The sequence below is a fragment of the Neoarius graeffei genome, chromosome 11 (genome assembly GCF_027579695.1).
Source record: "Neoarius graeffei isolate fNeoGra1 chromosome 11, fNeoGra1.pri, whole genome shotgun sequence".
Classification (NCBI taxonomy): domain Eukaryota; kingdom Metazoa; phylum Chordata; class Actinopteri; order Siluriformes; family Ariidae; genus Neoarius; species Neoarius graeffei.
The window spans coordinates 45,778,887-45,799,588 of NC_083579.1; the positions used below are offsets into that span (position 1 = coordinate 45,778,887).

Sequence of the window (20,702 nt, forward strand, 5' to 3'; positions counted from 1 at the left end):
AAATCAGAGAGAGGCGGGAGTATATAACACATATCGTGGCCACCACACAATTTCTAGCAAAACAAAATATTCCATTTCGTGGTCATGATGAGGGGACATCTAGCCTAAATCAAGGAAATTTCCTTGAGTCTTTGAAATATTTACAGCAATTTGATCCTTTTCTACAGTCATACTCGGCCCCATCAAATGCTACATATTTATCACCTCTATCACAAAATGAGATGATTAAGTGCTGTGCAGAGGAGGTCACAGCAGCTCTAGTTAGGGAAATAAAGCAAGCTGGGATGTTTTCGATCATGGCAGATGAAGCCAAAGATGGCAACACTGGGCAACTGGCTATATGTGCCCGCTATGTCACTGAAGGCAGGGTAAAGGAGTGTTTGCTGGCCATGGTGGAACTGAGGGAATTTGATGCTGAAAGCATAACTGCAGCTATTGAAAAAGAGTTGGTTCGCAATGGCATAACACACCTTAAGTGTGTTGCGCAAGCATACGATGGGGCATCGGTCATGAGTGGTGCTGTTGGTGGTGTCCAAGCCAGATTTAGGGTGAATCACCCAGAGGCAATTTATGTTCACTGTTACGCTCACCAATTAAATTTAGTCCTGTGTCACAACTGCCATGCAGTACCAGAGGCCAGGAATTTGTTTGACCTTTTGCAGAGTGTTTACTCATTTTTCAGCTCTTCTTTAGTGAATCATTATAGATTCATAACTGTACAAAATGAGCTGGGCTTGCAGCCATCTTAGCTGGTGAGTCAATCAAAGACCCGCTGGTCATGCCAGTTGCGGTCTATAAATGCCATCTTAAACACCTCCCCTGCCGTTCTTCAGTGTCTCGCAACCATGGATATGCCCATGGCCATAGGGCTCCACATCAAACTCAGCAAGTTTTCCACTGTACACATGTTGATGATGTTTAAGACATTCCTATCAGTAACTGAGAATTTGCACAAATTCCTACAGAGTGAAACAGTGGACCTTGCTCGAGCTGTAGAGTACAAGGAAGAAGTGTGTGACACTCTCAAAAAGATATGCACGGATGAAATGGCTGCAAGGCTTTATGAAAATGTCAAGAATTTCTGTGCAGCCAACCATATTGCAGAGCCATGTTCTAGACAAAGGCAGAAGCAAAAGAGAATGGATGACTATGTAATGGAGGCTAGCTTCGGTGCAACAGATCTGAGTGATGCAGAGAGCCTAAAAAGGAACATTTATCTGCCTTGCCTTGACAGGATGGTAGCTGAAATGGATCAGCGTTTCTCATCCATCAATGGTCAAATTCTTCAAGGTGTTCAAGCATGTAGTCCAGAATCAAACAATTTTCTCTGTGAGGAGGATCTCAGATGTCTGGCAGATCATTACAGTGTGGAACTTAAATGGGAGGAAGTTTTGGTTGCCAAAAATTACATAGCCAGCAAGAAGGAAACCCTTTCCCTTGAGAATATACTTAGTGTCTTCAACTTGCTAGACAGTGTTATGTTCCTGACTATGACAAAGCTCCTTCAAATTGCCCTCACCATCCTAGTCAATAGTTGCACTTGTGAAAGGTCTTTCAGTGTGTTGAGATGACCAGTGCTTAATTTGTGTAGTGGGAGGTCCCGGAACGCAGGAGGTGGGTGGGTCTGGCGACTCAAAAAAAAAAAAGTGGGGGGCGGTTTACTATAACTTTACGCACACACGCCTATTGCATGACATGTATTGCAACAGCACCAGTTATCAAATCCTGGACAACAATGGACAACGCTCAGAATGTTCTCCAAACAGGCACTCAAGTTCACTCGCGCTCTCCACACATACGTTAAGGCAGGGTTCGGGAACCTTTTTGGCTGAGAGAGCCATGAAAGCCACATATTTTCAAATACATTTTCGTGAGAGCCATATATAAAAAGTGACGCTGAATACAACTAAAATGCATTTTTACGTATGACCAACAATTTGAGTGTAATATATTCTTTTTAATAATGAAGAGGCTCTTGACATGCCGTCTTCCTCCTGTCCCCCGCTGATTTTGACGCAAACGTAGCTTGGCGTGTTTCGAAGTGACACTTTATTTCATTGTTTCATCGATGCAATCTTGTCATTTTATAGGCCTATTGGACACAAAGCAGAACCCTCTCACCCCACAAAGGCGAATTCCTCTGTCCATTCCTGTTGAAATGTACGGTAGCCTACCAGTCACCTTTTTTCCCTTTTCGCCATGTTCTTTGTCAAAAGGCTTTGCTTTGCGGACAGCTAACTGACTTTTTCATTAAATGGAGGTGTACTTCTTGATCTCAATGTGAGCTGATTAATCTGCGAGCCAGATACAGTCACCAAAAGAGCCACATCTGGCCAGCGGCGCAGGAAGACATTGTCGGCAGGGGGTGCTGTGACGTGACCTGTGACATTTTTTGAAGGGGGGTCTGGGGGTCCTCCCCCAGAAAATTTTGTATTTCTTAGATGCAATTTCCTGCATTTTAACCAATCAGGCGTCCGAAATCCTTTTAAGCTTGCAATTGCAATATTTCGTTAAACTGCCTACTACTTATAGGCCTAATCCGTAAAAACGACTTTTTTTTTTTTTTTTGAGTGATGACGGAAGAATCTGAAGCCTGTCTGTCAATGACAATTCTCAGTTAACACGATTACGAAGGACAGGTTATTTTAGAAGCAGAAGCGCACAGCTGTGGTTTAACAGTCGCAGGTTTTACATCTGCTCTAGATAAACTGAAGGAGACGCGGATTCCACCCGATTACAGCCTTACATACCCAGATCCAGTCAAGCGAGTGTGCATTTCAAATACAGTAGTTAGTCGCACGCACGCACGCACACACACACACGAAACAGAACAACACTCTCACTGGAACAACACAAACACCATGGTTCTCTCAATCAACAGACCGAAATCCATGAACCCACTCATCCTACTACTATGGGTTAGTGACACTAACTTAGTGTTCTATTGCAAAAATCACTCATAAAAGTGATGCAGCGGTATTTCACACTCTCCATTAAGACAAGTAAAACATGATAAGCATGGACACACCGTTTTAAACGAACATTTTTTTAAGACTGTAGTTACATCTGAGTCAACTTCAAAGCACGATGCTAGCAACACCTGCACTTGTTCAAGGCATACCAAATAGGCTCAAGTGAACACGACACAGCGGGCAAAATTAATAACCAAATGGCCTTACCTTAAAACGCTGTCTTGATCATATGACTTCTCGCAATTATTCCACTTAAATCCACACGGTTTAACACACCCAACGCAGATACCAAACTGGAAATGTGCTAACATTGTATTTCTCTACAGACGGTCGACTCGTACTCGCTTCCTGTTGTAATTTCGCGCGCTGAAAAGCTGAACGTCAACGTCACGACAAAAAAAATTCTGATGGTCCACTAGGCTACATATTAAGTTATAAGTTTTAATTAAATCCTTTTTTAAATAACTAAAATGTAGCCCTCATCATCCTACATCTAAAACATGACATATAAAATCAGCAGAGCCAAATGAAAACAAATAAATAAACAAATATATTTTCACGTAAGTTTTGTTTTATGTTCATGTCAGTTTTGAGGGTCCACCACCAGGGGGTGCTGCCGCACCACCAGGGGGTGCTGCCGCACCACCAGGGGGTGCTGCCGCACCACCAGGGGGTGCTGCCGCACCACCAGGGGGTGCTGCCGCACCACCCGCACCCCCGGTTCCCGCGCCGGTGCATCTGGCTCCCGAGCCATTGCAGACCCCTGCGTTAAGGCAACAACTGGATCAACAATGAACAAATCAAACACAGGTTACAATATATTGATGGCCATAATAAAACACAGCAGAGTAAAGACTTAATCTTGCTTGTGTATCTGACTGAGATTATAAAGAAAGTAAATAAATAAAATTATATATTAAATTTATCTTCTAAAATAACAGCCTGTACTCATATCACAACTGGTTTATTTCACCATTGGAGATCAGATCACACAGGACATGAGTTAAATGACTCATTTTAAGGATTTAAGTAGGGTATTTAAAAGCATAGCCTAGGATTTCAAGCATATTTCAAGTTTAAAAGCAGTGCCAGCAAACATAAGTGCCAGCAAACATAAGTGCAATCAATTCAAGTAATAGTTAAAAAATAAAGGGTTTACAAAACAAGTTGGAGAATTCATTTGAAAAATTTTAGTAAGCTTTCTTGGTTTTTTTTTGCCATTTTTTCCACAGCGCAAGCTAACGGCTACAAAAAACCTGGTGTTCTATTGAGCGGAAGTATACACCCCATGTCCCCCCTCTCCCCTTTCGCATAGATTTTGTGGATGTCATTGAAGAGAAATCAACAACAGATATCAAAATCAAAACCGAACAGTAAACAAATTTTTATTTACTTATTTATTTAATTTATTGCTTAATTTTTTTTCCCTTTGTGATGGTCACGGAGGTGATCTGATCCATTTAAATAGCTGCCGGAACACCGAATGAAATGAAAATAGCTGCTGGATCCGACGACGGAGGTTCCGGATCTTGTTCCGTCATGTTCCGGCTCAAATTAAGCCCTGGAGACGACTCCACACATGGCTTAGATGCACTATGGGCCAGGATAGGCTTCACCACCTTGCCATTTTGTCAGTTGAGCGGGAACAAGTTTGTAACTTGAATCAAAGTCAAGTGATAGATCGCTTTGCACAACTGAAAAACAGGCATTACAGTCTACTGCTGAAATGAGTTAGTGACAAGTTAGTTAGCCTAAGCTCGTCAAATGCTTACAAATTACAGATAGTCTACACATTATTAATGCATAATGATTGAAAAAAGATTGAAAAAAACAGGCATTAGCCTACACCAGGGGTGTTCAATCTTATCCACAAAGGGCCAGTGTGGCTACAGACTTTCATTCCAACCAAGTGGGAGCTACACCTGATGACACTTATTTAATCAGTTCATCTTGGTCTTCAACCAACTATCAAGGGTGACTCCTATTTGACTGGAACGAAAGCCTGTAGCCACACTGGCCCCTCATGGATAAGATTGAAGACCGCATACGTGGCGTGAGGGCGGAGGACTCTGTCCATCGGCTGCTGAAACGTAGCGGGCGCCCCAAACAGCCCAAACAGAAGGGTGACAAATTGGTATAAACCAAACGGTGTGGAAAAGGCCGTTTTTTCTTGGGATAGTGGAGTCAAGGGGATCTGCCAATATCCCTTCGTCAAATCCAGCGTCGAATAAAAGCGAGCAGTGCCGAGTCGATCGAGCAACTCATCAATACGAGGCATCGGGTACGCATCAAATTTAGACACTGCGTTGACTTTTCTATAGTCCACACAGAACCGGACTGACCCGTCGGCCTTGGGTACCAAGACCACCAGGCTGCTCCAGTCACTGTGGGACTCCTCGATGATGCCCATTTCGAGCATGGTCTCAAGTTCTTCCCTAACCACCTTTTTTTGTGTTCGGGTAGTCTGTAAGGGCGGCTACGCACTACTACCCCTGGGGGCGTCTCTATGTGGTGCTCTATGAGGTTAGTGCGACCGGGCAGGGGCGAGAACACATCCGAAAACTCGGTCTGCAACTGGGCGACCTCCGTGAGTTGGGTCGGGGAGAGGTGGTCTCCACAGGGGACCGGAGAGGTGCGTGATGCCAATGCCCCCTTTTGGACCTCCGGCCCCAGCTCAGCCTTCTCTGGAACCACCGACACCGGCGCCACATGGACCTCCTCATTCCAGAGTTTAAGCAGGTTGAGGTGGTAAATTTGTAGTGCCCCACCCCTGTCCGTTCGCCTCACCTCATAGTCGACGTCCCCGACTCGCCGTGTGACCTCAAAGGGCCCTTGCCACTTGGCGATCAATTTGGAGCTCGATGTGGGCAACAGTACGAGTACTTTATCTCCCGGTATGAACTCCCTAAGGCGCGTACCCTTGTTGTACAGGCGGGCTTGCTGTTCTTGGGCCTGCCGCAAATTCTCCTGGGTTAGGTGGGTGAGCGTGTGGAGTTTTGTGCGCAGGTCCAGAACGTATTGGATTTCGTTCTTGCTTTGTGAAGGTCCCTCCTCCCAATTTTCCCGCAGCACGTCTAGGATGCCGCGCGGTTTACGCCCATATAATAATTCAAATGGGGAGAACCCCATGGAGGCTTGGGGAACCTCTCGCACTGAGAACAACAAGGGCTCGAGCCACTTATCCCAATTACGTGCGTCCTCACTTACGAATTTTTTAATGATATTTTTGAGGGTGCGATTGAACAGTTCCACTAAACCGTCCGTTTGTGGGTGATACACACTGGTGCGGATCGGCTTAATCCCCAATAACCCATACAGTTTGCGCAGTGTTCGTGACATAAATGTAGTGCCTTGATCAGTCAGAATCTCTTTCAGGATTCCGACTCGGGAGATGACGCGAAAGAGTGCCTCTGCAATACTGCATGCTGAGATATTGCGCAGAGGCACTGCTTCTGGGTATCGCGTTGCATAGTCCACCAGAACTAATATAAAGCGGTACCCTCATGCTGACCGAGCTAATGGCCCGACGAGATCCATCCCAATTCTCTCAAACGGGGTCTCGATCAATGGAAGAGGGCGCAAAGGCGCTTTTGGAATGGCCGCTGGATTTACTAACTGGCATTCGTGGCATGCCGTACACCACCTATGAACATCGCCGCAAATCCCCGGCCAATAGAATCGGGCCATTATTCGGGCTAGTGTCTTATCCTGCCCTAAGTGTCCAGCCATGGGATTAAAGTGAGCCACCTGGAATACCAATTCCTGGCGGCTCTTCGGAATCAAAAGCTGCGTGACTCGCTCTTTAGTTTGAGTGTCCTGCGTCACTTGGTATAGCCTATCCTTCATAATTGCGAAGTCGGGGAAGGACGGGGTGGCGTTCGGCTGGAGCGTTTGACCATCGATTACTCTCACTTGGTCAAACGCATGTCGCAGAGTCTCGTCTCGCGATTGCTCTAATGGGAAGTCTGCGAGGGACTCCCCAAGAGAGAGAGGAGGGGCCGGCGGCTCCTCACTCTGATGCGGAGATGACGTAGATGGCTCTGTGACAGCTGCTCCTGCCAAAACGACACCGGGACCTCCCCCCGTTAAATGGCAGGACCCACTCTTGACTAAGTGCATCATTAAATCCCGAAATCCCGGCCAATCAGTCCCCAAAATTAAAGAGTGGGTAAGGCGAGGATTAACCACCGCCTTCACTATAACTTTTTCCCCTCTGAAAAAAATGTGGACCGACACCAAAGGGTAGCTGTGAACGTCCCCGTGCACACACAACACCTTCACCCCCTGTGCTCCCCCCAATGCCTCGTTTTGCACCAGGCTTTGGTGAATTGAGGTCTGATTACAGCCAGAATCCACCAACACCTGATATGTATCCCCTTGGATACTCACCGGTATGCGATACGCTCTGGCCCGATTGAGGGGGGGCCTCTGGCGCGTCGGGGATCCGAACCACCGCGCCCACTTCCATCGCCGTGCACTGCTGTTGAAAGTGGCCCAGCTCCTCACAGCACCAGCAAACCGGCCCGGGCTTTCCCTCTGCACCGGTGATCTGGGGCTCACTCACCTGAGGTGGGGGAGAGACAGACACAAAAGGGAGAAATGGGAGGGCACCGCGGGTGCGGCGGGCCAGCTGGGGTGGTGCCGGCCCCCACCTCCGCGGTGGGGGAATGGGGTGAGGACGGGACACAGGAGGAGGGTCTGAGTAGCGCCTGGTGCTGGCTTTGCTGGGCCGTGGCAAGGGCGTGGACCAGTTCAGCGAATGGGGAGGACTCCATGGGGCTGTTAGGCTGCTGTGCTCCAGATCCCGGGTTTCGGCACCACTGTAACAGTTCTTACGAAGGGGTGGAGCAAGGAGGATGGCAGGACAGAGATCAGGTTCAACAATAGTTTTATTGCTACACTTTTCAGTGGTCTCTCATAAACATACACACACACCCAGACACACGCGCGCACACACATCAGGTGCCTGGTTCGGGAGAGCTCCTCTGCTCTCGCTCTCCCTCTCCCTCCTTAAATAGGGTGCGGTCACTGGGAAGACACACACAAACACAGGTTAATTGTTGTCAGGTGTAGTGATTCTGCCACTTACCTTCCCTGACTCCACCCTCCTGTCACAGACCGGCGCTTGACCACGCCCCCGCTGCCACAAGGATATACTCATATTCTCCCTTACTTGGCTCCAGATGTAAATAGTCCATCGAGACCAACTCGAAGGGTACACTGGTGGTGATGGATCCCATTGGGGCTTTCTGTGGGACATTGGGCCTCTTTTGTTTAATGCAGACACATCTCTTTGTCACATAGTCCTCAATGTCTTGCTGCATGTAGGGCCAGTAGAATCTTTCACGGGCGAGATGTATCACCTTATCAGCACCTACATGTCCCATCTCGTTATGCAAGCTCCTCAACACTACATATTTGAGCTTTTCTGGGAGGATCAGTTGTCTGTGTTGCTCAGTTTTCCTGTAGAGTATTCTATTGTCCACTTCTAGCTTGTTCCACTCAAAAAGTAGTCTTCTGGTCTGTCTTCCCATGGCTCTTTTCTCTTTTTCATTAGGAGTCCATGCATTGAGTTTCAAAGAGACAACTTCTTGGATCGCTGGATCTTCTTGTTGCGTAGCTCTGATATTTTTAAATGTGACACTAGAAATGCTATCTGTCAACACAGCACTTTCATCTTTGTGGTTAAGTTGTAACACAGCCATCCAGGGCACATCATTGTTATGGACTGCTTTAGTTCCTTGCCACACTGCCGACACTACCTCCAGTGAAACTGACTCTGTATGCTCACCCATTTGATCTTGAAGGCCCACCGGGTATCTGGACAACATATCGGCATCTGCATCTGGTGCTTAGAATATAAGTTAATGGGTTATTATCTGTATAGACTGTGAAGGTTGGAGCGTAATACAGATAGTCACGGAATTTGTCGCAGATAGCCCATTTGAGTGCCAGGAACTCGAGTTTGCTGGAATGTAGGTGATAGTTCCTCTCAGCAGGTGTCAATGTTCTGGACCCATACCCGAAGACATGCAGTTTGTTGTCTTACTATTGGTATCATACTGCTCCCAATCCATCATTTGACGCATCTGTGTGCAATATACGGTAAATGGAAGATCAAAGTTTGGGTAGGCTAGTATGGAAGGGTTGGTTAGTATCTCTACAAACATTGATACAACATTCTGGTGTTCAGTTGTCCAAGTAATGGGTGTGCGGGAGGGGAGCTGTCCCTTATCCCCATTCTTCACTTGAACTTTACCCCTGCTGGCTGGGGTTTTTGTGACATCACTCCCTTCAGCTGGGTTCTGAAGGAGTTTGAATAGGGGCCTTAACAGTTGGGAGAAATCTTGGATAAAGGACCGATAATAGCTCAGAAATCCAAGCAGTGTCCGGAGCTCTCCGACTGTGTGAGGTTTCCTCTCCTTCAGAGCAATCACCACTTCCACATCTTTCAGGTCGATCTGGATCCCTTCCCCGACACCATTTGGCCAATGTAACGGATTTTCTTCTTAAAGAATTCGCATTTTGTTGGACGGAGCTTGATGCCATGTTGTCTCATCTGGCAGAGCACTTGTTTTAGGTGGTTCACGTGTTCGTCAAAGGTTTTAGAGTAGCAGAGGACATCATCTAAATACAGCACACAGCACTCATCTCTAATGCCCTCTAACACTCCCTCCATGCACCTTTGAAATGCAGTGGGTGCATTTGTCAGCCCAAATGGGATGCGGACCCATTCATACAGTCCCCAGGGGGTGCTAAACGCTGTTAGATGCCTCGATTCTTCACTCACAAAACCCTGATGGTATGCGCTGCCTTGATCTAATATAGAAAACCATGAATTCCCTCCCAAGCTGTCCAACAGACCCTGTATCCGTGGCAAGGGACGACGGTCAGGTATGGTCTTCTGGTTCAGTTCATGAAAGTCGACACATAGGCGGAGGCTGTGATCTTTCTTGCGCACGCAAACAACAGGAGAGGAGTTAGCTGACACAGATTTCCTAACCCAGCCTCGGTCCAGAAGATTTTGGACGTACTCTTTTACCTCTGTATATAGGGGTTTTGGAATAGAGTTGTAACATTCCTGGACAGAATTGTTGTCTACTGTGTTGATTCTTAACTGTAAGTCAGGAAAGAAAGAAAGAAAGAAAGAAAGAAAGAAAGAAAGAAAGAAAGAAAGAAAGAAAGAAAGCAAGCACAACTTTATTCATCACACACTTGTGAAATTTCCTCTCTGCATTTAACCCATCTGAAGCAGTGAACACACACATGCACACACACACACACACATGAGCAATGAGCACACACATACCCAGAGCAGTGGGTAGCCATGCTAACAGCACCTGGGGAGCAGTTGGGAGTTAGGTGCCTCGCTCAAGGTCACCTCAGCCCAAGGCCGTCCCATATTAACCTAACCTAACCTAACCTAACCTAACCTAACCTAACCTAACCGCATGTCTTTAAACTGTGGGGGAAACCGGAGCACACCCATGCAGACACGGGGAGAACATGCAAACTCCACACAGAAAGGCCCTCGCCAGCCACAAACCCAGAACCTTCTTGCTGTGAGGCGACCGTGCTAACCACTACACCACCGTGCCACCCCGAATACAACCAATGTCTCTGTCCTCTTTTGTGAACACGTCAGACTCTTCAAAGAGCATTTGGCGAACCACCTCTTGCTCACTCTCAGTAAGATGATCTAAATCTACTGGGGGGTGCCATTTTTTGGGGGGACAAGGTGCTCTGTGGGCTGTTTTACTCCCATTTTGATGGTCAACATTAACATGTACTCACTGATTGGAGGCCCATGATTTCTTCAGTGAAGCCCAGAACTGTTTTTGGAGGTAGGAATATGTCGTGCTGTGTAGGATTCTGGATGGGGATTCTCACGATTTTTGAGGCACCAGCAGGCACGTCAACCAGAACGGGAAAGAGCTCCAACCCATCAAATAAACTGCTCTCTATGGCCGGCTCAAATAATGCAGCTCCTCCCTCTGGCAAAGTTCTCAGGTGACACTTGACCGCACAGATCTGGCCCCTTTGAACTGTGAGTCCTCTCTTCCCAACTTTCCCCACAAGGCTTACTGGTTCTTCCTGCAATGACATTTCATTTAGCACAGAGACAAGAGTTTCAACAGTGTGCCTCTGGACACTCATTGACTCTGACAGTAAGTCCAGTACCCCGAGACAATTTGGCTGTTGCTCATTTTCCATGATTATCTCCTCAATCCCATTAAAACCCAGCAGTGGGCCAGTCACACAGCTTCTGCTCACTAGCATTGGTACCCATATTGCTACTCTCCCATGTTTTTGGCTTATCACTTCCAAAAGGACTTCAATCCACCCATCAAACGGTACAGCTGTCCCATTTGCGGCTGTGATGTCAAGCGTGAAGTCTGAAAATAGGCTGTTGAGGGGTTGGATTTTGACATTTGGTAAAGTTTGTTCTAACCAAGACTTCCCCACCATACTAACTTGGGCTCCGCTATCTAGTAACATCTGGACTCTAACCCCATTTAAGTGACAGTTGAGCATACATCTTCCACCGATCAATTTAGCTACACGCTTCTGCCTTGCTGTATTGGGTGGTTTGTGGGACTGGGTACTTGGTGATCTTTCATCTTTAGGATGTGAATTTACAGTGACAGGGGACCCTTCACTTGCTATGGTTACTGGTGATCCCTCCCCAGTGACCTCACTCGGTTTCCCGACTGTTGGGTTCACCCAGAAAGAGACCCCAATTCCTTCGTGCTGACGCCTTTCCCTCGGGCCCGAGGACGAATCAACAGCTCGACAGAAACAGACAAGGGAACACCTGAGTTGTTCACATGCCAGTTTATTTGCACAGTCACTTCGTCAAAATGAAAACATTTTTGGAAACGTCTTATAGTGTTTCTGTGTTTATGTTTTGTCTTCGTGTGTGTGTGTGTGTGTGTGTGTGTGTGTAATGGGTGTGCGTCTATGTGGAAGTGTGTAATGATCTTGAATCAATCATAATATAATAACATATTTTTGCTGACAGTAAGGTACAGATAGATATCAGAGTTTTGGCTTATAATCAATATTATGTCTAATTTTCATGGAATAGTATGGAATGTTAAACATAGATAATGTCTCGTCTACGGAGAAGGTCAAAGACACTAGTTTGCACAGAAAGGATCTTAATAATTAACATGAATAATTCTTAACACATGAATGTGTGGTCAGTCAGTAAATTACATCTTGATTCCATCAACATAAGTAAAATAACAAATAACAGTATGTCTTTAATAATGCTAAAACAAGGAATGTTATAAGGAAATAAACATAAAAAATAAGAACAACTTAACCACAAGAACAATGAGAATATGTCTGAAAGAGAGAGAACAATTAAACAACTAACAGGATTAAACTCATAACTAAATTAGGTTAATGCTTTTAAACTAAAAATCCTTAGAATCATAAGATCTTAATTATAATTATAATGTCATTATGAAACTAATCTAGAACTATAAAACTAACATTAATCACGGAATGCATTCATTAATTACGGGATCCAAATCACTACCATAGTATATTTCAATATATTTCAGTATATTTCATAGCTTTTATGAAGCTATGACCTAAGGTTCAACTGAATGGATTAACATAAACATGAACTTTAATTCTACCATTTCAGAGTGTGTATGAGTCGATCTGACACTAAAACAGACCTTCAGACACTTCTCTGTTCAAAATACACATTCATAAGCAAAATGTTCCCAAACAATGTCCAGCCGGACCTAAGGTCGTTTCAACAGAATAAGCCAAGAATTAATATTTCACTAAACTTACATATATCTACATATATCCTGATTTAACCTACTGATTCTGATTCACATTCTGATCATAACCTACATATAATAAAATTTGACCTAACAATCCCCCCCTTTAATACTAATCACAGTATTAACTAGATTTTAATTAGATTAGTGTTACACCCTAGCAGGATGATAATATACATTGTTTTCTCTATGCAGAGGTTTGCGGGTAAGACTATTTATCATCTTATGCATTCTGTCCATCAAGCATCTCAAAATGCAAGGTCCCAGGAAAATAAAAGAAAAATCACCACTACAGGGATACACATAGAAAAAATAGCAGACCAATTACCAAACAGTCCAGAAAACCACACCCACCCTGCCGTATCCCCATGTTCATCATGTTCTAGTTGTTGAGCAATCTGTCTCATTTGATGTACGGCTGCACCTATTTCACCATCCGGGTTATCATTAGTAGGAATAAAAGTGCAACAGCTGTCTCCGATCATAGCACAAACACCCCCCCCTTTTCTGCTAACAAAATATCAAGGGCCATATGATTTTGAGTAGTCATTAGATGCAGGGCGGTTAACTCAGTCCTAATACCATCGACAGCGTTAATGGTTTCATTAACAAAGCTGGCTAAGCGATAATGTGTTAATTCTACATTCTTCCATAGATCAGCTACACCAAAATGAGGAAACATTGATGTCCAAAACCTGTGCCACCTAGTAGTAAGATGATGTTCCAGGGGTGGAAAATTATGAATGACATTTCGTTTTGGGCGATGAGCAGAGAGAGGATGGATAGCAGTGATAGCGTTTTTGAGTTGTATGGGAGCGCAAATGCCTGACCACTTGGTGGGAAATGAAACAAGGAGATTACTATTACCGCAGTACCAGTACCAGTTTAATGCTAATTTAACACCAGGATAATTATTAGGGTGTGGTGGAACACAATTAGGATGAGCCCTACATGTATTCTTGATATACCCGATACTGTTGAGTGTACAATCAGTTAGCGGAGGGTTACATCGACATGAATTCGGGATCCAGCGAGGACATGGAGAGGTAGCGGAATTCTGATCATATATCTGCTTACATTGAGACTTAGGAATGTGTAAATAAATAAATAAATGTTACTTTTTTGAGAGTAATTCATTCTAAAACAGTGAGGGAAAGTGAAATTAGAAGGCATATCTACTTTCAGAGTAGTGAGAATAGAATCTTGTAATATAATGTCGGGGGTATTTGTGCCATGTGCTAAAGAAGTCTGGTTTAACCTTGCTACCACAGAAGGGTGAGGAGAGTAATCACAGAAAGGGCCCCAAAATTTAAAAGGTTGGCCTTTTAGCCCCCAAGCATAATATAAAGTTCAGAGCATAACGGCAAAGGTGGGCGTGTAATAATAGTAGAAGACGGCATCAAATGACATACATAACAACTTTCATTTGTGTGAGCCCGTGCAGTCCAGTTAGCGAATTGCCAGAAGATGTTGTCTCGAGGTCCAGCTCCAGCGGGTAACCCTGCTCCGAGCAATAAGAGAATAGTCACGAGGGCTCGGGCGGGTAACCCTGCCCCGAGCAGAGATGAAGCAGCCATGAAGGCTTGGGCGGGTAACCCTGCCCCGAGCAAGGAAGTGATCCCGAAGGCTCGGGCGGGTAGCCCTGCCCCGAGCAGTGATGTCACGAGACCCACGATGTGGACCATCATGGTTGTAGTGAGGTGGTTCGGTTCCAAACGGTTCACGGGTGGTTCCAAACTGGGCGCGAGATCTCTTCCCCTTTTGTTCACAACGTCTCACAGGCAGTAACTGATTCACAATAGGCACAACTCAGTCAGCGTTTGCACACAGGTCAGATCTATATAGAGCACAGAGAGAGGAAGAGAGAGAGAGAGAGAGACTGGATAGGGACACAAAAAGCATTAATAGCAAACTGATTATTGTAACACAACTTCGTTATGGAGCCTTCTTCAGTCGGGTGGCATGGATCCACTGTGGAAAAAGGTCAGTTAGGACAGCAGTACGAGTAATGGCGACTATTTCTGCAGGCTCACTATATCTAGGTTCTCCCAATTGTCCAAATCGTTTAAAAAATTGCACCAGCACCTTGTCTCCCATTTGGAAGGGGTGTGTGTTTGCTGATGGTGGAAATGATATCGTACTATTGACCTTAGTACAAATTTCATGCAATTTATCGATAAGGGCTGCAGAATACTCATCCATATGTGTCTTCAAATCAGAGGTACCCAGAGCCGGAGTCCCTTTTCTCCAGGGGACAGGGAACAGTCGCCCAAAAATGATCTCGTAGGGGGAATAGCCGCCGAGACTAGGCTTCGATGTCATGCGAATTTCAGCCAATGTGGCTGGCAATAGGTCTACCCAATTTTTGGAACCTGTGGTCTGCATAGCCTTAGTTAGTTTGTCTTTCAATGTTCGATTAGTACATTCTACGATACCAGAAGATTGAGGATGGTATGGAATGTGAAAACGCCAGTTTAGTGAAAGATACTTACACAGGTCTTGTGTGACCTTTGAGGCGAAAGGGGTACCTTTGTCTGAGTCTATGGCACCGGGAACCCCATAACGAGGTATTATTTCTTTTGCCAGCGTACGAGTCACTACCTTTGCATTCTCTCTAGAACACGGAAAGGCTTCTACCCATTTAGAGAATTTGTCCACAATCACCAGGAGATATTTAAACGGCCCACAGGGAGGCATGTGTGTGAAGTCGATTTGCCATTCTAGGAATGGAGATGTCGGTATGGGTAAACACTCGTGTTTCGCGACTGCTTTGGAGTGATTGTTTTGTGTGCAGATGAGGCATCTCTCGAGAATTGAATCCACCAAACTGTTTAGATTGGCTATACAGAAAAGTTTGTTCATGTCCCCCTTTACCCCCCTTCGCGCATGGTGTGTCATGCCATGAAATTCATGCACGAGGAAGGGAAGGCAATGTGATGGAAGACAAAGGTGGCCATCTTGGCTGTACCATAGGCCATCAGAGGTGACATAAGCATCTTGTAGCTGCCAAAAGGCAGAATCATTTGGAGAAGCTGAAGCCTGTAAAGAGATAAGGTCTAAATCTGGGATCAGGCTACTAGCAAGACAAGATGTATTACACGATGAAGGGTCTAGACCAGGAGACATGACACCAGAAGCAGCAGCAAGTTTTGCCGTACGATCAGCAAGAGAATTACCCATGCGTTCAGGGGTGTTTCCCGAGGCATGCGCTTTAGTCTTAACTATGGCGAGTGACCTAGGGAGATGACAAGAATCAATAAGGTTTTGTACTAAGGTAGAGTGTGAAATGGGCTTCCCATCTGCGGCATGGAAGCCCCGTGACTGCCAAATCTTCCCAAAATCATGAGCCACCCCAAAGGCATAACGAGAGTCTGTGTAGATTGTGACGTCCTTGCCCTGAGACAAAATACAAGCATGCATTAGTGCATACAATTCGGCTGCCTGAGCGGAAGAGAATGGGAGAGCATAGGCCTCGTGTACAATGTCAGGCAGGGAACACACAGAATAGCCACAGAGGAAAACACCATCTGAAGGTTTAGAACAAGAGCCATCAACAAAGATTACTTCCCCCGTCTCCAGAGGGCTGGTGGAAAGATCAGGCCTAATACTGGTAGTATGCAAGATTTCAGATAGACAATCATGATCGGTGTCCTCTAAGGTGTCGCCCTGAGAGTTAAGAAGGCGTGCGAGAGCGTGACCTACAGTATTAGAGGATGTGGCACGAATTTCGAGATTGTCAGTAGAAAAGAGAATGGTTTCATATCCGGAGCGTCGCTGCGCAGTCATATGTTGAGTCTGTAAATTTTGCAATACCTGTTTAACTTGATGTGACGAGTGCAAGATCAGTGGGTGAGACAAAACCAATTTCTCTGCATCTGAAACCATCATAGCACAGGCGGCGACAGCTCTTAGACACGCAGGCAAGCCTTGAGCAACAGTGTCTAATGTTTTAGATAAGAACGCACACGGACGAATCCCCCCTCCATGCTCCTGAGCCAAAACACCAGACGCCGTACCTTGTTGTTCACAGGCGTAGAGATGAAAGGGCTTTGAGTAGTCAGGTAAACCCAGAGCTGGGGCGGAGCAGAGAGCACTTTTGAGGGAGTGATAAGCATTAATCATAGTGTCAGTCCAGGTCAAAGGATGTTGCTGTGGATCTTGATGAGAGATTGCAGAACGGAGAATCTTGTCATATGAGGAGCAGTCAGGGATCCATTGTCTGCAATAGTTGATAAGACCCAAAAAAGACATGAGTGCATGCTTAGTGGCAGGGCGTTTTGTGTCTAGAATCGTCTGCACCCGATCAGCTAACAGCTTACGACAACCTTGTGAAAGTTCAAAGCCCAGATACTTAACAGTGTCCCTGCAGAACTGGAGCTTGGTTCTGGAAACCTTGAAACCCTTTTTCGCCAGATGTTGGAGCAGGCGCAATGATGCGTCTTGGCAGATTTCTGGTGACTCAGCAGATATCAGAAGATCATCGGCGTAGGTCAGGATCACAGAGCCCTGGGGGAGGGAGAGGTCACAAAGTGCGTTACGAATTACAGCTGAAAACACAGCTGGAGAATCAATAAAACCTTGTGGTAGGCGTGTCCAAGTATACTGCTTCCGTCTGTGCGTGAACGCAAACAAAGGCTGTGTTTTTTCTCCAACTGGAACGCTGAAAAAAGCAGAGCAGAGATCAATGACGGAGAAACAGCAATGATCAGCAGGAACTTGTGATATTACAGAGGAAACGTCAGGTACAATGGGTGCTACAGGAACAATCAGTTCATTAATCTTACGCAAGTCCTGCGTAAAACGCCAGGTACCGTCCGGCTTGGGCACGGGGTTGACAGGTGTATTGTACGGGCTAGTACACTCTCTCACCACGCCTTGTTCAAGGAGAGACTGTAAGATGACATCAATTCCTTTGACTTTATCCTCAGAGAGAGGATACTAGTTAACATAGACAGGGAGCAGATGTTTCAGCTTAGCTTCATAAGGAACACAATGAACTAGGCCTACTTCGTCCTTCTGTTCAGCCCAAAGAGAGGAGGGAATTTCAGCCAAAGCCGTAGAAGGGTCAGTAGAGGAAATAACAGGGTTTACAGAAGTCATGCAAACAGCAGAGATATTTGGCACAGTCACATGTGAAGACAGATAAGATAAAGCAGGAGGCAGTGAGTCAGGAGTGCAAATAGTCATCTTGGATCCCTGAAACGAAATGGATAAATGTAACAGACTCATTAGATCCCGTCCCATTAAGTTAAAAGGACACTGTGACATCAACACAAAAGAGTGATGTTTACGAAGTGCTGGGTCAGCGGGACAGGTTACCAGTAACGGAGGAGTGCAAGGGGAAGAAAAAGGGACCCCATCAATTCCCACAGAGCGAACGGTTTTGTTAGACATCGGACCCTCGTATGAATTTCCCATTGAGGACATTGTAGCACCAGTGTCAATTAAGAAAGGGAGCACCTTTCCATTCACAGCTAATTCTACAACAGGCAAATCACTAGCTAGATAAGAGTCGAAAGAACAATGTAGCATCATGGGGTCACAGCTCTGTAGGCAGCTCTATGCTCGATATGGGCCTACGCTTGCCGTAGGAGCAGGCAAAGCAAGAGGAGGAGGGGAGGAGGAGGAAGAGACACACCACGCTGAAGATTAGAAGAAGAAGAAGAAGAAGAGGATTTTTGCCGTGCCCTGTCTTCATCTGCTCGTTTCTTTCGACACTCGCGTTTCCAATGTCCTTCTTTACCACAATAATAGCACAATCTATCACCAGGGAATCCCTTATTCCCCGCCCTGCCTTGTGGATCACCCCAATTCCGTTGTGAGTAACCACCAGCAATGGAAAGACAGGCCACCTGCTTAGTATCCAAAAGATCATCTCCCTCCAAAACTCTAATTTTCTCCCCTAGAGCCCTCACTATCATATTACTCTGGTCAGTCAAATGATGTTTCAAAACCTTCTGTACATCAGGACGACAATTATTCAGAAATGTCGAAATAAAGAGAGGATTGCTTTGCTGCTGGTTCAGTGGCATATTTCCCAAACAAGTCCATGTCTCGCTAAAGCGTGTCAAAAACTTTGAAGTGAGTTCAGCCTTCTCCTGTTTACAATTAGTAACCTGTGAAAGATCACGGCTAGCCTGTCTTCGTGAGAGCAGATAACGCGTCAATTGGTCCTTTAATTCTGCCATAGCTCTATCAGTCTCTTTCCAGTAAAACTTAATCACATGTTTAGTCGTGACTTGGCCATCTTCTTCTACTTTCGTTTTGGTTACTTCATACTCATCATTCTCAGGCCTTAAGCAAGGTACGGCGGCTAGCAATGCAGTTTCATCATATCTATCACTGAGAACAGCATGCATAATAAAACGATAATCTGCACCAACCATTTGTTTATGCCTGCACATTCTTACGAGCATGTCTACAAAGTTGATTGGGTTGTTTATCGAAGGCAACAACTTAATATCTTTTAATTCTGATGCCGAAGGCGGATTGATCTTAAATCCTTTTCCTCTTCGCGCCCACACACAAGCTGTATTTATTTCATCGTCAGAATCCGTATTAGAGCCGTTCGTCTCGTTTCTTTTGTTCATTACAGTTTTTCTTCTAGCGCCTGTGTTATGAGATACGCTAGGAACATTATCAGCGGGACATGAAGTGTTCGCCGGTGTATCTACAGGAATGTTTCTTGCTCCCTCGGATATCAGCGGGGAAACAGAGGCTATGGATCTAGATAAAGCAGGTTTCACCTCTTCATTACGCTTAGGATGTGGTATTGAATTCTTTTGCTCTTTAGTCTCTTTAATTCCATGAAAATCATCCCATATTGGCTTCATTTTAATCCACTCTAAATAACCTTTGGTCATGTAATCATAATCCCATTCTGGGTTGCCAAATCCTTCATATATCTGTTTATGTGCCGAAACGAGATACTCTGGTTTAAAAGTCCCTGCACGAGGATAAATTAACCGAGACTGAAATTGTTTCTCGGACCAATCGGCCAAAAGGTCTAACCAAGGAGTAGTATAGAGTTCCAAATCACATCGATTCATCCAATCCCGTGGAGTGTCTTCAGAATCGTGTCTGAGTACCTCCTTACTACAAATACCCCCCATGGCTGCACGAAGGAATCAAAGATTAAAAGCGCGCTCTTCTCGTGACAGCTCTCTCACTTCACGAGGCTCACCGTCCCGTAAACAAATTACGAGGTTTACCAGTCCAATCCCGTGGCTCTACCAAGCCCTGTCACGTCCCGTAAACAAGAGTCTAAAAAGTCTACGAGGTTCCCCAAACGTCCCGTGCCTCTACACGAGGTTTACCAACCTGAATTATAATGGGTCTCTTTTTTTTTTAAATTACTACCAACCAGGCGGCAACCAATCAATAACCAATCAAATTATAAATTAAAATAAAAATAATTTACTCACCTGGTTGGCAGTATCGCACTTCTGACACCAAATTGTTGGGTTCACCCAGAAAGAGACCCCGATTCCTTCGTGCTGACGCCTTTCCCTCGGGCCCGAGGACGAATCAACAGCTCGACAGAAACAGACAAGGGAACACCTGAGTTGTTCACATGCCAGTTTATTCGCACAGTCACTTCGTCAAAATGAAAACATTTTTGGAAACGTCTTATAGTGTTTCTGTGTTTATGTTTTGTCTTCGTGTGTGTGTGTGTGTGTGTGTGTGTGTAATGGGTGTGTGTCCATGTGGAAGTGTGTAATGATCTTGAATCAATCATAATATAATAACATATTTTTGCTGACAGTAAGGTACAGATAGATATCAGAGTTTTGGCGAGTGAGTGAGTGTAGGAATACTCCCTGCATGAGTTTGCTGTCATATTGAAACCCTGTTGTGGCAGCGGGGGTGTGGTCTAGCATCGGTCTGTGACAGGAGGGCGGAGTCAGGGAAGTTAAGTGGCAGAATC

At 45.3% G+C, this 20,702-nt stretch overlaps 1 protein-coding gene across 1 annotated transcript; it reads right to left on the reverse strand.

The window, feature by feature from the left end:
* Positions 1-12,485: 12,485 nt before the first annotated feature.
* LOC132894333 (protein NYNRIN-like) lies at positions 12,486-20,296 on the reverse strand. The gene is made up of 3 exons (XM_060934010.1): positions 20,200-20,296; positions 17,353-17,435; positions 12,486-17,281 (listed from the first exon to the last, which is right to left on the reverse strand). Exon 3 carries the CDS (start codon positions 17,024-17,026, stop codon positions 14,711-14,713), a length of 2,316 nt encoding a protein of 771 aa, XP_060789993.1. The 5' UTR covers positions 17,027-17,281; positions 17,353-17,435; positions 20,200-20,296; the 3' UTR covers positions 12,486-14,710.
* Positions 20,297-20,702: the final 406 nt, after the last annotated feature.

Coding starts and splice junctions, on each gene's coding strand:
- LOC132894333 (XM_060934010.1), bottom strand. CDS start 17,026: ATGTCTTTTTTGGGTCTTATCAACTATTGCAGACAATGGATCCCTGAC.